Here is a 16,328-nt window from a genome sequence, read left to right as displayed (position 1 = left end):
GAGGACAGGAAGCCGTGGAGGTGCTACCATGGGTGTGGTGACACTAAGGGGCACACGGCCATGGAGGTGCCACCATGATCGTGACGGTGCCAGGGGATACGTGTCCATAGGGTGGCAACGCCAGTGGGTGTGGCAGTGTGACAGTGAAAGGCCATGCATGGGGCCTGCCCTGCAGCTGTGCCCAGCTGGCACCCTGGGACCCCCTGCCCCTTTCTGGGTTGCCTCCAGGGGTGGCAGCAGTTGCAGTGCACCACTTGTAGGTCTTCAGTAGGGCAGGGAGCTCAGGGGAAGCCAGGGGGGCTTCTGCCTCCATCAGCTGGGGAGGGGCAGGAGTAGAGTTTGGGGGTTCAGAGCGGTGAATTTGAGGAGGGTGAGATGGGGAGAGTAATTTTGGGCGGTCCTGGGGCTGGATTTGGGGGTGGTGGGATGGAGGGAGTAATTTTGGGGCTGGATTTGGGGTTGTGGGGTGGAGGGTAGGGATGGGGGTAGTCACTTTGGGGACTCCAGGGGCTGGATTTGGGCATGGTGAGGGGGGCATCCCCACCTTAGGGGTCCCCAGTATTTGGGGTTTACCAAATCTAACATCCAGGTGTCCTAATTTTTTGGGTGCCCACTCCAAGGGTCCCAATTTTTTGGGTTCTCCTGCCCGTCTAGGGGGTCCCCACCCAGTGGGGACCGGTGCCAGCCCCTCAGAGTCCCCACCAATGCCAGGGACAGGGTGACATGGTGACGTGGTGGCAGGCAGGCAGGTGTCCTGCCACTCTTATGCCCAGGGTGCAGGCGGGACCGTCGTTGTTTAGTTTGAGCCTCTGCCTCACTTCCCCTTCCTCCCCCACACCCCAGAGACCCCTCTCATTCTCCCTTTGTCATCCCCTCAGCAGGAAGGGGGGTGGGGGGACTTGGTGGCACCACAGGACCCCCTCTCTGTGACATCCCCAAAGTGGCACCTGTGCTTTTTGTCACAACCCACCAGTTTGCCACCAGCACCCCAAAGAAGGAGGGGTGCCCCACATTTTACAGGAGGGGGGTTGACTGCATTTTTGGGGTCTCCCTCACCACTTCTACCCCCCAAGGATGCTGTGCAACCCTGCACTCTCCCCACTCTCCTCCTCCTCCTTCACCTCTGCCCCAGGAGGTGATGCTGCTGCTCCCACTGGGGACACGCCAGTGACACTGGGGGGACTGCGTGGGTCACCCCTCAAAGGGACTGCAGGGTCACAATGGCTCCTGGAGTCCCCCTGATGTGACAGCTGGGGCCCCAGGATGCTGCAATGACGATTTGGGGGGTGGGTGCTCATTTTGGGGTCTCCAGGGTGGGTCCCAAAGTCCCCTCCCATCACTACAAAGTCACCTCACCTGCCTGTGCCTCAGTTTCCCCATCGCTCTGCAGGGATCACCCAGAGCTGATGTTCTGGAATTGGGTTTATTTTGGGAGATTTTGGGGTTGGGGCTACTGGGACAGACTGGTGGGCCAGTGGTGTGGGCCAGGGTGTGGCCAGGCTGGTGGTCATCTGGGCTGGGGGCTGGCCAGGCTGGGGGGCTGCCGGGCCAGGGGCTGTCCAGACCAGAGTTCAGGTGAAATCCATGGCTCTGGTGTCCATCCAGACCAGAGTCCAGCTGGACCATGGTCCATCCAGAGTGGATCCATGGCTTTGGTGCCCATCTGGACCACTGTCCATCCAGACTGGGATCCATGGCTCTGGTGTCCATCTGGACCAGAGTCCATCCAGAGTGGGATCCATAGCTTTGGTGCCCATCTGGACCACTGTCCATCCAGACTGGGATCCATGGCTCTGGTGCCCATCCAGACCAGGGTCCATTCAGAGTGGATCCATGGCTTTGGTGCCCATCCAGATCAGGGTCCATCCAGACTGGGATCCATGGCTCTGGTGCCCATCTGGACCAGGGTCCATCCAGACTGGGATCCATGGCTCTGGTGCCCATCCAGACCAGGGTCCATCCAGAGTGGATCCATGGCTCTGGTGCCCATCTGGACCAGGGTCCATCCAGACTGGGATCCATGGCTTTGGTGCCCATCTGGACCAGGGTCCATCCAGAGTGGATCCATGGCTCTGGTGCCCATCTGGACCACTGTCCATCCAGACTGGGATCCATGGCTCTGGTGTCCATCTGGACCAGAGTCCATCCAGAGTGGGATCCATAGCTTTGGTGCCCATCTGGACCACTGTCCATCCAGACTGGGATCCATGGCTCTGGTGCCCATCCAGACCAGGGTCCATTCAGAGTGGATCCATGGCTTTGGTGCCCATCCAGATCAGGGTCCATCCAGACTGGGATCCATGGCTCTGGTGCCCATCCAGACCAGGGTCCATCCAGAGTGGATCCATGGCTCTGGTGCCCATCTGGACCAGGGTCCATCCAGACTGGGATCCATGGCTTTGGTGCCCATCTGGACCAGGGTCCATCCAGAGTGGATCCATGGCTCTGGTGCCCATCTGGACCAGGGTCCATCCAGAGTGGATCCATGGCTCTGGTGTCCATCTGGACCACTGTCCATCCAGACTGGGATCCATGGCTCTGGTGCCCATCTGGACCAGAGTCCATCCAGAGTGGATCCATGGCTCTGGTGTCCATCTGGACCAGGGTCCATCCAGACTGGGATCCATGGCTCTGGTGCCCATCTGGACCAGGGTCCATCCAGAGTGGATCCATGGCTCTGGTGCCCATCTGGACCAGGGTCCATCCAGAGTGGATCCATGGCTCTGGTGCCCATCCAGACCACTGTCCATCCAGAGTGGATCCATGGCTCTGGTGCCCATCTGGACCAGAGTCCATCCAGAGTGGATCCATGGCTCTGGTGCCCATCTGGACCAGTGTCCATCCAGAGTGGATCCATGGCTCTGGTGCCCATCTGGACCACTGTCCATCCAGACTGGGATCCATGGCTCTGGTGCCCATCTGGACCAGGGTCCATCCAGACTGGGATCCATGGCTCTGGTGCCCATCCAGACCAGGGTCCATCCAGAGTGGATCCATGGCTCTGGTGCCCATCCAGACCAGTGTCCATCCAGAGTGGATCCATGGCTCTGGTGTCCATCCAGACCAGGGTCCATCCAGAGTGGATCCATGGCTCTGGTGCCCATCCAGACCAGGGTCCATCCAGAGTGGATCCATGGCTCTGGTGCCCATCCAGACCAGTGTCCATCCTCCCCAGCCTGGGCCACTCCTCACTGCAGAGTGGACAAGACCCACGGTCAGTCCCAAGATGACCCCAAATCCCCTCCTACCAACCCAATCAGGCCACCCACCCCTGGAAGCCCTGGTGCCACTGGTGTCCCCTGGAAGCCAGGCAAGCTCTGGATGTCCTGAACAAGGAGATCCACATTCCTGGGCTGGGGACTCAAGGGCATCCAGGATGGTGAGCAACAAGTCCATGTGCTGCAGGGGGGACAGTTGGGGACAGGTGGGGAAAAGCCTGGGGGGACAGGGGGAGGAGGGTCAGAGGGGTAAGGGGTGGAGAGGGGGTTGGAGGGGGGGATCCACCCAACAATGTGCCAAAAGCAAGGGGAGGGCTCCCAAATTTGGGAGCAAGAATGGAAAAGAGAGAAAGGATCCAAAATAGGGGGGAACAGACCCTTAAATTGGGGGGAAGTGACCCAAAACAGAGAAAGGATCCAAATGACAGAGAAAGGATCCAAAATAGGGAGGAAAAGACACAAAATAGGGAGAAGGGACACAAAGGAAAGGGAAAAAATCCAAACCAGGGGGAAATGTCCCAAAGTGGGGGAAAGGACCCAAAATCAGAGGACAAAGGGTGTCACGGGATGTCATCTGGTGTCACAGGGTTGTTGTGGCATGTCCCTACCTGTGCTGGGGCAGACACAGACACTCAGCACCAGAAGCAGCCATGGGAACGTCCTGAGGGACACGAAGACACCTTGAAGGATGCGGGGACACCCTGTGAAACATGGGCCAGGACCTCAGGGACTTTGGCCCCTCCAGGGGTGGGGGACAGGGACAGACGGAAGGGTACAGGGACACACAGGGGAGATGGGGACAGAGAGTCACAGGGAGGACAGGGACACTCGGAGGGGTCACAGGGAGTCACAGTGGGGAATGAGGACAAACTGAGCAGAGGGCATGTGTAGCAGACATGGGGCCAGATACAGTCCTGTGGAGAAATGCTTAGAGATAAGAAAATGCTAAGTCATAGGAATTGAACCAGAAGTCTTCACTCCAGTCCTCCAGGCCTGTTTATCTTCCTGCGACCCCACAGGCTAGTTTCCCTAACCCTTACAATAGGTCAGTTTCCAAGACCCCCTAACCCTATAAAAGGAGCTGCCTTGGCCCATTTTGTTGGAAGAGCTGCATTCAGACCCTTCACAAATCCCTCAAAATAAACCATCGTGGAAAAGCCAATGCCTGCCTTCTCTCTCTCTCTCCTTGTCTGCTCTTCTGAAAGCCACGACCAGCCAGAGCCCCTTGGCAAGCTAAGAGGTGAAACCATAAAAGAGATGATATCACTAAGAGCTGACAATCACTGAGCTTGCTAAGGTGGCCAGGGCTGTGCAGTAGTTGGGGCACCCAGCCCCCAGAGGGCTCAAATATCCGGCCCTAATACTGCTTGCCTGGGGTGCTCTGACCCTACGGGGAATCAGCTACCCGGCTAAGAAGCAAGTCCCTGTGGCTTTTTTACAGGCATGTGATGCCACCAGCACACACATCAGAGGACAATGTCGCCACAACTGTGGGGAAACTGCCATTAGGATACCTCTGGTGACACCCAGCATGGGGCCACGGGGGCCCCCAGGTGACACTGACTCTTGACCTGTCCCCAGGGGCAGTTGGGGTCCGCTGAGTGCAGGGTTCCTGGGAAACACTGCTGCCTGTCAATCGTTTCTGGGACACTTGTCACCAGCTGAACAAGGTCCCCATCGTGCCCTAATGAGTGGTGACATTTGGCTGGGACACTGCAGTGGTGACAGAGGCAGCGCTTGGCCATGGCCAAGATGAAGGTGCTGGTAGCACTGTGGTGGCACTGATGCTGTCCTAATTCATGTCCCCATGCATGTTTCCCATGTTCTCACATGTCCCCATCAATGCCTTAGTTCAATGTCTTTATTTTTATTCCAGTTTCAGGGCTTTCAAAGGGATGAACAGAAACTTTTTTGTTTCAAGGCCAAAAAAAAGAAAAGATTTATGTGTTCCTGCCAGCAGAGCAATCACATCCTTGAGTGGGTGGGAAGAACCTTTTTTGGAGAGGTTTCTACCCCGCTGCCTCCAAAATCAGGGGTTTTACTGCAGTTCATCCCCATTTGGCTGTGGAAGATGCCCGTGGGCCAGAGAAAATTAAAATGATGGATTTATGTTGGAGAAGACCTCCAAGGCCATCCAGATGACACCAGAAGATGCAAAAAGTGAGTTTTTTCTGGGGTCAGAAGTCAACAAATCTGCCCTCCACAACAGGTTTCTGATGTTGGTCTGTGGATGTTTCCAGGTGCCCACAGGGAGCCAGGAGGATGTGGAGCCCCCAGGCAGGGTCTTCCCAACACGGATCACCGGCACCACGGATCAATGGGGCTCACTGGGGATCATCCAGGGTGGATCTCCCATAGGGGATGGAGCTGGAGCAGCACACAAAGCTCTTCCCGAAATCGGGGCACTCTCAGGGCTGCCCTTAGTGGTGCTTTCGTTGATGGCAGCACAAGGCTGAGCTCTCCTGGAATCTCCTCCCACACTCGGGACACTCATAGGGTCTCTCCCCGGTGTGGTTGCGCCGGTGGCTGGTGAGGGTGGAGTTGCTCCTGAAGCCCTGCCCGCAGTCAGGGCAGCGGAAGGGCCTCTCATCTGTGTGAATGCGCTGGTGTATAAGGAGAGAGGAGCTGGTCTGAAACCTCTTCCTGCATTTATCACACTCGTAGGGCCTCTCCCCAGTGTGGCTCCTCTGGTGGTAGCTCAGTTGGGACCTTGACATGAAGCTCTTTTCACACTCCCCACACGCAAAGGGCCGTTCCCCCGTGTGGATCCTCTGGTGGATAATCAGTTCAGAGTTCGATCTGAAGCTCTTCCCACACTCCCCACACTTTTTGAGCTTGCATTTCCACCCTGTGTGGATTCCCATGTGGCGGTTCAGGTGGCTCCTCGTCTTGTAGCTGTTCCCACATTCCACACACTCAAAAGGCCGTTCCCCAGTGTGTTTTCTCTGGTGGATGGTCAGTTCAGAGCTTGTTCTGAAGCCCTCCCCACACTCTGCACAGTCGTAGGGCCGTTCCCCAGTGTGGGTTCTCAGGTGGGCAGTCAGGGTGGAGCTCTGGGCGAAGCTCTTCCCACACCCAGGACACTCATAGGGTCTTGCCCCGCTGTGGATGCGCAGGTGGGTGATGAGGCTGGATTTCACCCTGAAGGCCTTCGAGCAGTCGGGGCAGTGGAAGGGCCTCTCCTCTGTGTGAATGCGCTTATGCCTGACAAGACAGAACCTGGTCTGAAACCTCTTCCTGCATTCATCACATTCGTAGGGCCGTTCTCCAGTGTGGATTATGCAGTGGCGGATAAGGGAGGATCTCTGGCTGAAGCTTTTGCCACATTCCGAGCACTTGTGGGGCTTCTCCCCATCATGGAGCTGCTCATCGACCCCCAGCTCCAAGCTCTGGCTCAATCTCCAGCTGCCTCCCCGGCCCAGGGTGGGTCTTTCCTTTTCGGATCCCCGTGATCTGTGTTTGCAGCCCCTCCTCGTGCGGGATCTCCGGGGCTTTTCCTCCCCGTTGGCTTCCTGTGCCGTGACGCCGCTCAAAACGGCCTCTGCCACCAGGTTCTGCCCCGGGGATTTGTCCTCCCTGCTCTCCATGCTCAGCTCCTGCTCTGGGGGAGGAAGGACAAGGACAGGATGAGATTTGCCTCTGTGCCCCAGGCAAGGGGAAGAAGATTCCCCAGGGCTGTCCTGCAGCCGGGGGCCATGCTGGGCTGGGAGATGAAGCAGCACAGAGGGGAAAGGGGCACTGACTTCTTCCTCCTCACCTGCCTGGAGCTCCAGGGCTACTTTCTATTCCTCTTCCATCGGGACAAGGTTTGGGATGGGAAATCCTGGTTTGGGGTGAAAACAAGGGCTGAATGCGTTGGTTTTGATGGTCCCACTGCCCAAGACGCCAGCACAGTTGGAGAAGTCAGCGTCCCTTTCAGCCTCGGTGGCCCGGAGCCCGCTCATCCCCTGCCTCCAGGCAGCCGGTTTGTCCCCCGGCTCCGGGATTGCCCCTCTGCGCTCTCCCCGCTCCGGGGCTCCCGCGTTCTCCCCCCTCCGGCTCTCCCGGGGATCCCCAAACCCGGTATCTCCCCCTCCCCGCCGGTACCGGGCGATCGCCACGTGGGACCCCCGCCCCCAAGATCCCTGCAGGGACATTTCCGGCTCGGCTTTGGGGTCCAGCAAGATCCAAACATGCCCCCCGCCCCATAAAAAAACCCTCCCGGAGACGCCCCCCGATGGATTTGGAGCGAGCTCTCTCTCCCCGCTCACCTGCAGGTTCCGAGGGGCGATGCAGCAAGAGCCGGGGGAGCTCCTGCCTGAAAGGGGAAACCGCGTGGTGTTGGTGCTGCTCCTCCCCCTCCTCCTCCTCGGTCCCTCCTCTTCCTCCCGCTCCTCCTCCGCTCCCAGCCCGTCTTGGGAAAGTGCCGACACCTGCCCTGGGCAGATTCCAAAGCGGCCCCGACCCCCGCGGCACTGGGAGCGATCTTGAGAGCACCGGGAGGGATCCTGAGATCAGCAGGAAGGAATTGGGAGCGCTTTCCCTGCCAGTCCCGCTCTTACTGGGAGCGCTGGGAGGGAACTGGGAGCAAACAGCGCCCGGACAGGGATGCTGCCGGCGGTGGGCGGGGCCAATGTGAAGGGCGTGGTTATGCAAATTCAGGAGCGATCGCGCGCTGGGATTGGTGGGCGTGAGCAGGGCGGGGCTTTCTCGGTCATGTGAGCCGGGGGGGGGGCAGAGCGATGGCGGCGGCGTCCGAGAGGGGACAGGGAGCGGGAATGGGGACAGGGACCGGGACGGGGGACAGGGAATAGGGACCGCGACGGGGGACAGGGAATAGGGACATGCACCGGGAATGGGAGGGGGAATACGGGAGACGGACTGGGATTAGGATCCAGAATCGAGATATGGGAACGGGACCGGGAATACAGAAATGAAAATGCGGGACCTGCAGTGGGACCGGGAATACGAGAATGGGATCAAGACAGGGAATATGGGACTGGGAATGTGGGAACAGCAACCAGACAGGGAATACAGGACAGGGACAGGGAATGAGACTGGGAATGGAATCCGGAGGTGGATGAGAGCAGGATGGGCCCAGGGGTGGAGTGACACGAGAACGGGTGGGGAGCAAGGGGGGTGATAGCAGGGACAGGGGCATCCTGGACAGGGGAGGCCGGATGGAGGAACATGGGGACAGTTCCAGGGCAGGAGGTTCTTGATCAGCTGCCCCAGAACCCCTGCCAGGCTCTCCCAGTGCAAACGGAGCTGCTCAGCCTCGGCTGCGCAAAGCCCTGAGCAACCCCCAAGTCCCTCCCAGGAACCCTCAACTCCCTCGGACCCAGGATCCCCCATCACCTGGAAGACCCCTCCATGTCCCCATCCATGTCTTAGTTCAACGTCTTTATTTTTACTGTGATTTTGGGTGTCTTGAAAGGACAAAAAGAAATGAAAAGAAAACCTAGGAGCAAGGAGGATGTGGAGCCCCCAGGCAGGTGTCTTCCCAACAGGAATCACTGGCACCGCAGATCACCAGGGCTCTGCCCAGTGTGGGTCACTGCGGATCATCCAGCATAGATCCTCCCACGGGGGATGGAGCTGGAAGAGCAGATGAAGTTTTTCCCACCCTTCCCACTCAGGGCTTCCCTTAGTGATGGCTCCATTGCTGTCGGTCAAGTGAGAGCTCCTGGAGAAGCTCTTCCCACATTCTGAGCACTTGTGGGGCTTCTCCCCATCCTGAAGGAGCTCGTGGACCCCCAGCTCTGAGCTCTGGCCACCTCCTTAGCCCAGGCTGGGTCTTTCCGCCTCAGATCCCCGCGATCTGCGTTTGCAGCCCCTCCTCCTGCAGGATCTCTGGGGTTTTTCCTCTCCATTGGATTCCTGCGCTGTGGAGCTGCTCAAAACGGCCTCTGCCACCAGGTTCTGCCCCGGGGATTTGTCCTCCCTGGACTCCTCCTCAGCTCCTGCTCTGAGGATGGAGTCCAGAGGACGACAAATCCCCGCGACAGTCCAGGGGAGGAAGAACAAGGACAGGATGGGATTTGCCTGCGTGCCACAGGGAAGGGAAAGGAGATCCCCCCAGTGCATCCCCCGCAGGACGGTGCTGGCAGTAGGGTTGTCCTGCAGCCGGGGCAGTGCTGGGCTGGGATATGGAGCAGGAAAGAGGGGGATTTGGGACGAGCTCCCCCTCTCCGCTCACCTGCGGGTTCCGGGAGGGGCGATGGCGGTGGAAGCGGGTGAGCTCGGGCGGGGGAACCGCGCGGTGTTGGTGCTGCTCCTTTTCTCGCTCCTCCTTTTCCTCTTTCGTATCTCCTCTTCCTGCTCCTCCTGTTCCTCCCGCACCTCACTTTCCCTTTCCTTTTGCTGCTCCTCTGTCCCTCCTCTTCCTTCTGTTCCTCCTCCGCTCCCAGCCCGGCCCGGGCAGTGGCGAAACCCAAAAGCAGCCGCGCTCTGCCTGGAGGGGTTCCGAAACAGCCCCCGCCTCACGCAGCACTGGGAGGGATACTGGGAGCACCGGGAACGATAGTGAGAATAGCAGGACAGATTCTGAGATCAGCGGGAAGGAATTGGGAGTGCTTTCCCTGCCAGTCCCGCTGTTACTGGGAGCACTGGGAGGGAACTGGGAGCAAAGAGCGCCCAGAGGCGGCTGCAGCCGGCGGTGGGCGGGGCCATGGTGAAGGGCGTGGCTATGCAAATAGATGAGCGACCGCGTCCTGGGATTGGTGGGCGGGAGCAGGGCGGGGTTTGCTCTGTTATGTGAGGGCCGGGGGGGCCGGAGCGATGGCGGCGCCGTCTGGTGAGAGGGGACAGGGAGCGGGAATGGGGACAGGGAATGGGACCGAGGAAAGGGACAGGGACTAGGGACAGAGACTGGGAATGGGGATAGGGACCGGGACCGGCACCAGGAATGCGGACAGGGACCGAGAATGGCACCGGGAAGGGGATAGGGACCAGGAATGGGACCAGCGATGGGGACAGGGTCCGCAAATGGAGACAAGGACCAGGGATGGGAATATGGGAACGGGATGGGAACATGGGAACGGGACAGGAAACATGGAAACATCAACTGCAGAGGGAACATGGGATGGGTATTCGTGCTCCAAAGCGTCCAAGTGAGACCCAGCAGGGGCTGTGAGCTCTGCAGCTGGGCCTCCCCTGCGCTGCTGCGGCCCAGGGCCCACAGGCGGGAGCTGCAGCCTTGCTCCGCTCTCAAGAACAGGAGCCTCCTCCAGGCCCACGGCCCCTCCATGGCCCCAGCCTGAGGGAGGGCTCTGAGGCACAGCGGCTGCTGGCAGGAGGGGCTGCTCCGGCCAGCTGGGGCCTCTGAGAAATGCCCAAAGCCTTGTGCTCTCTGCAGCTGGCCAAGGACAGCAGCAGGGCTGAACGGTTCGTGTGGCACAGTCAGGGCCCCATGCGAGAGGCGGCCCTCAGGAATGGGACCAGGATAGGGAATAGGGGCAGGGACCGGGAATACCGGACTGGGACTGGAAATGGGTACAGGGAGAGGTAATATGGGATCGGGACCGGGAATGGGGACAGGGACCAGGAATACAGGAGAGAGACCGGGAAGAGGATCATAATTTGGAATATGGGAACAGGACAGGGAATATGGAAACAGCAAACAGAGAATATGAGATGGGAATTAGGAAGACAGGACCAGGATGGGAAATGACAAGAACAAGACTGGGAATGGGAATATGGGAACAGGATAGGGAATATAGAAATAAAAAATGCAGGAAATAGCAGCAGGACCAGAAATATGGGAATGGAAACAGGACAGGGAGTATGGGACTGGGAATATTGGAATGGCAACCAGACAGAGAATATGGGACAGGGACAGGGAGTGGGATCTGGGATGGGACTGGCAGCGGGGTGACAAGGTGTTGTGGGTTCAGTTGGCTAAATAATAATGTACTCTCTAGAATTATTTACTTATTTCTTGTTGCGAGACAGGATTAGAAGAAAGTAGGGTTAAAACTTTAACAGGGTATAATGAAAACTTCAGTAATATGACTAAAAGAAAAAATAGTAAGAACAAGCATAAAACTTTTAGAACACTTCTCCTCTTCTCCCCACAACTTTTTATCTTTCCCACTGACAAAGTCCAGAGATGAATTTGGTATTCTCAGTCAGTTTACTTGTCCTAAAATAATCTTTCATCAGTTTTCTTAGGGAGAGGAGTCTTTCTTGCCATGGCTATGGAGATTTCTCTACAAGAAACAGTGTTCTTGTGGCTTCAATCTACACAAATAGCAGCCATTTGGGAATTTGTGAACGCCTTCTCATCTTTCACAGCCTTCCCACAGCTGTGTTTTTGGGCTATGTTAACTTATTGGGGTGCCATTTTTAAGGATGAACTGTTAAAAAACAAAGGTTCTTTTTATGTGTCTCTGAAATCATCTTCATCTCTGACAACAGAGGTTTTCTTCTTCTTTCCTGGGAGCAAAGTGGCTTCATTACTTTTGTCTCTCTCTGTTCAAGCTTCTTATCAGGATTGCAGCTCCTTTAGCAGCTGTTCACTTTAGCAATGGTGTCTCTGTTCATGATGGTAATTAAAACACTATATCCTTCTAATGCATTTTAATGAGTTACAGGGAAAAAGAGTCTAATGTATCAATTGTATTCTTCTCTATAGCCTTACAGGAGGATTTCATCCTAAGACTAAAGCATTTCTTAATTTTTCTCTGGCTGGGACTTGAATCCTTTTTTACTGATTTTGGTGTCTTTATGTTGTCTTCTATAGGTCTGTCTATCTTTTTCTCTCACTCAAGAGAGGACTGACGGTCTGTAAGTTTCATTTGTGCAGTGAAGGAGCTGATGTTACCGAGGCATGGCATCATTCTTGCTGTTGGTTCTATGATTCCTGCCAGGCAGTGGTTGGAGCCGTTGTAGTGCATTATTTCAGGCTGCACTGAGGAGGCTGTGCCAGGATCTCAGGAGGGCCTGGGCTAGAACAGCAGCACACCACAGGCTGATGGCTTCCCCTCCCTTTGCATGGCAGTTTCTGGTGAAATTCAGCTGAGACCTGGGCCAGCCTGGCTGTGCTGGAGGGGAGGCCAGGATCTCGGTAGCCAGGCTAGAACACAGCAGCAGCATGCCAGGGACTGATGGCTTTCACTCCTCCTGCCTGGTGGTTGAGGACGAAGCTCAGCAGTGCCAGAACCTTGGCCAAGCTGCCAAAAATCCAGCAGCAGAGCCAGCACAATCCAGCAACTGCAGGTGGGACTCAGCAATGGCCTGCACCAAAATGTGAATGTCACAGAAGGGAATCTAGCTTTAATTGGCTTATAAACATGCCTGTTCTCAAAGCTAGGCAGCAATTGGTTTTGCTAGGCACAGAGAAGCTCTCATCAGCTCTTTTCAGAAAAAATAATTTCTATGGGTGACTTCTTCCCTCCTCACTAAATGCCAATCACAGCAAAACAAACACAAATGGGAACCAGTGAGGGGTAAGGGAAGTCACAGCAGGGAGAGGGGGATCTGGAACAGGGGACAGGGGGACATGGGGACACTTCCAGGGCAGGGGGTCCTTAATCAGCTGCCTTGGAACTTCCACCAGGGTCTCCCAGCACAACCAGAGTCATGTGGTCTGGGGTGCCCAAAGCCCTGAGCAACCCCCAAAACGCTCCCAGGAATGCTCAATCTCTCTTGAAACCAGTCTCCCCCATATCCCCAGATCATCTCCCTATGTCTCCAACATTGTCTTAGTTCAATGTCTTTCTTTTTACCCTGGTTTTGGGTGTTTGGAAAGGACAAAGAGAAATGAAATGAAAATCCAGGACACAGGAAACTAGGAGGATGTGGAGCCCCCAGGCAGGTGTCTTCCCAACATGGATCACTGGTACCATGGATCACCACCAGGGCTCACTGGGGGTCATAGTGTGAGGATCCTCCCTCGGGGGATGGAGCTGGAGCAGTACACAGAGCTCTTCCCACACTCGGGGCACTCACAGGGCTGCCCTTAGTGCTGCCTCCGTTGGTGTCTGGTCAAGGTAGAGCTCTGGGAGAAGCTCTTCCCACACAGCCCACACTTGTAGGGCCTCTCCCCAGTGTGGATGCGCCGGTGGCTGATGAGAGTGGCGTTCTGCTTGAAGCCCTTCCCGCAGTCAGGGCAGCGGAAGGGCTTCTCGTCTGTGTGAATGCGCTGGTGCAGGAGGAGAGAGGAGGTGGTCTGGAACCTCTTCCTGCACTGGTCACACTCGTAGGGCCTCTCCCCCGTGTGGGTCCTCTGGTGGACAATGAGGCTGGAGCTTGTGCTGAAGCTCTTCCCACACTCCCCACACTCGTAGGGCCTCTCCCCAGTGTGGCTCCTCAGGTGGACAATCAGGCTTGAGCTCTCACTGAAGTTCTTCCCACAGTGCCCACACTCATATGGTTTTTCCCCCGTGTGGCTCCTCTGGTGGACAATCAGTTGGCAGCTCCTGGAGAAGCTCTTCCTACACTGGGGACACCTGGAGGGCCTCTTCCCAGTGTGGATGCGCTGGTGCTTGATGAGGTTGGAGTTCACCCTGAAGCCCTTCCCACAGTCGGGACAGTGGAAGAGCGGCTCCTCTGTGTGTGAGCGCTGGTGCAGGAGGAGGAGGGAGCTGGTCTGAAACCTCTTCTTGCATTCATCACACTCGTAGGGCCTCTCCCCAGTATGAGACCTCTGGTGGGAAAGAAGGTGGGAGCTTCTGCTGAAGCTCTTCCCACACTGCCCACACTCATAAGGCCTCTCTCCAGTGTGGATGCGCAGGTGGACAATCAGATGAGAGCTCAGCATGAAGCTCTTCCTACAGTGGGAACACTGGTAGGGCCTCTCTCCGCTGTGCATTCTCTGGTGGACAATCAGGTAGGACCTTGTGTTGAAGCTCTTCCCACACACCCCACACTCATAGGGCCTCTCCCCTGTGTGGATTCTGCAGTGGCGGATAAGGGAGGATCTCCACCTGAAGCTCTTCCCACATTCTGAGCATTTGTGGGGCTTCTCCCCATCCTGAAGCTGCTCATGGACCCCCAGCTCTGAGCTCTGGCTGCCTTCATGGCCCATGGTGGGTCTTTCCTCCTTGGATCCCCGCGATCTGTGTTTGCAGCCCCTCCTTATGCGGGATTTCTGGGGCTTTTCCTCCCCGTTGGCTTCCTGTGCTGTGGAGCTGCTCAAAACGGCCTCTTCCACCAGGTTCTGCCCCGGGGATTTGTCCTCCCTCCTCTCCACACTCAGCTCCTGCTCTGGGGGAGGAAGGACAAGGACAGGATGAGATTTGCCTCTGTGCCCCGGCAAGGGCAAGGAGATCCCCCCAGGGCTGTCCTGCAGCTGGGGGCCGTGCTGGGCTGGGAGATGGAGCAGGACAGAGGGGAAAGGGGTACTGGCTTCCTCCTCACCTGCCTGGGGCTCCCGGGCCATCTTCCTCTTCCTTGCAGCATGCTCCTTTTTCATCTTGGCAATGGGAAATCCTGGTTTGGGCTAAAACAAGAGCTAAGTGCGTTGGGTTTGATGGTCCCGCTGCCCAAGGGCAGCTGGAGAAGTCATCCCACCTTTCAGCCTTGGGGGGCCCGGTGCCCGCTCATCCCCAGCCACCCCCACCCCTCCGGGCTTACTTTGTCCCCCGGCTCCGGCATCGCCCCTCTGTGCTCTCCTCGCTCCGGGGCTCCCGCGTTCCCCTCGGCTCTCCCGGGGATCCTCCAACCCGAGATGACCCCTGTGCACGCTGCTACAGCGCGATCGCCACCTGAGACCCCTCCAAGATCCCTCCAGGGCCATTTCCGGCTCGGCTTCGGGGTCCTGCCCCACAAAAAAAACCCTCCCGGAGACGCCCCCCGATGGATTTGTGGCCAGCTCCCCCTCACCGCTCACCTGCGTGTTCCGAGGGGGGCGATGCCGGTGAATCCGGGCGAGCTGCGGCCGGAGCAGGGTTGGGGCTGCTCCTCCTCTTCCTTTGTCCCTCCTTTGTCCTGCCCCTGCTCCTCCTTCTCTCCCTCCTCTTCCTCCCGCTCCTCCGCCCCCAGCCCGGCCCGGGCAGTGCCGACCCCCAAAAGCAGCCGCGCTCTGCCCTGGGGGGGTTCCCAAGCGGCCCCCTCCCCCGCGGCACTGGGAGCGATCCTGAGAGCACCGGGAGGGATCCTGAGATCCGCGGGAAGGAACTCGGAGCGCTCTCCCTGCCAGTCCCGCACTTACTGGGAGCACTGGGAGGGAACTGGGAGCAAACAGCGCCCGGACAGGGATGCTGCCGGCGGTGGGCGGGGCCAATATGAAGGGCGTGGTTATACAAATGAAGGAGCGATCGTGCGCTGGGATTGGTGGGCGTGAGCAGGGCGGGTTTTTCTCGGTTTTGTGAGGGCCGGGGGGACCGAAGCGGTGGCGGCGGCGTCCGGTGAGAGGGGACAGGGACCGCGAATGGGAACTGGGACTGGGGCCTGGAATGCGGACCGGGAACGGGAACAGGAACAGGATCCGGATATGAGAGCGGGGATGGGAACATGGGAACGGGACAGGAAACATGGAAACATCAACTGCAGAGGGAACATGGGATGGGTATTCGTGCTCCAAAGCGTCCAAGTGAGACCCAGCAGGGGCTGTGAGCTCTGCAGCTGGGCCTCCCCTGCGCTGCTGCGGCCCAGGGCCCACAGGCGGGAGCTGCAGCCTTGCTCCGCTCTCAAGAACAGGAGCCTCCTCCAGGCCCACGGCCCCTCCATGGCCCCAGCCTGAGGGAGGGCTCTGAGGCACAGCGGCTGCTGGCAGGAGGGGCTGCTCCGGCCAGCTGGGGCCTCTGAGAAATGCCCAAAGCCTTGTGCTCTCTGCAGCTGGCCAAGGACAGCAGCAGGGCTGAACGGTTCGTGTGGCACAGCCAGGCCGAGCTGTGGAGCCCTCAGGGCCCCATGCGAGAGGCGGCCCTCAGGAATGGGACCAGGACAGGACCCGGAATGGGGACCGGGACTGCGAATGGGACTGGGAGTATGGGACAGGACTGGGAGTAGGGACAGGGACTGGGAATGGGGACATGGACTGAGAATGTGGACAGCGGCTGGAACTGGGAATGGGACTCAAAATAAGAGACAGGGACCAGGACTGCAAATGGGAACATGGACTGTGAATAAGCAACTGGGAATGGGACTGGAAATACAAGACAGAGACTGGGAATGGGATCAGGAATG

The 16,328-nt window shown here is 57.9% G+C and overlaps 1 protein-coding gene and 1 long non-coding RNA gene across 2 annotated transcripts; both read right to left on the bottom strand.

Moving 5' to 3' along the window:
* Nucleotides 1-5,028: 5,028 nt before the first annotated feature.
* LOC103824830 (zinc finger protein 271-like) lies at nt 5,029-15,412 on the bottom strand. The gene is given in 4 exon segments (XM_050984215.1): nt 5,029-6,579; nt 13,170-14,405; nt 14,559-14,640; nt 15,031-15,412. Coding segments are annotated over 3 exon segments (2,328 nt in total). The 5' UTR covers nt 14,614-14,640; nt 15,031-15,412; the 3' UTR covers nt 5,029-5,542.
* On the bottom strand, nt 8,586-10,243 carry LOC127060544 (uncharacterized). Its single transcript, XR_007779733.1, has 2 exons — nt 9,397-10,243; nt 8,586-9,165 (listed from the first exon to the last, which is right to left on the bottom strand). It is a non-coding gene; the product is annotated as an uncharacterized LOC127060544 (long non-coding RNA).
* Nucleotides 15,413-16,328: the final 916 nt, after the last annotated feature.

This window comes from Serinus canaria, chromosome 25 (genome assembly GCF_022539315.1).
Source record: "Serinus canaria isolate serCan28SL12 chromosome 25, serCan2020, whole genome shotgun sequence".
NCBI lineage: Eukaryota > Metazoa > Chordata > Aves > Passeriformes > Fringillidae > Serinus > Serinus canaria.
The sequence above is the reverse complement of the archived record's forward strand: the minus strand, read 5'-3'. Positions and strand labels throughout refer to the sequence as shown.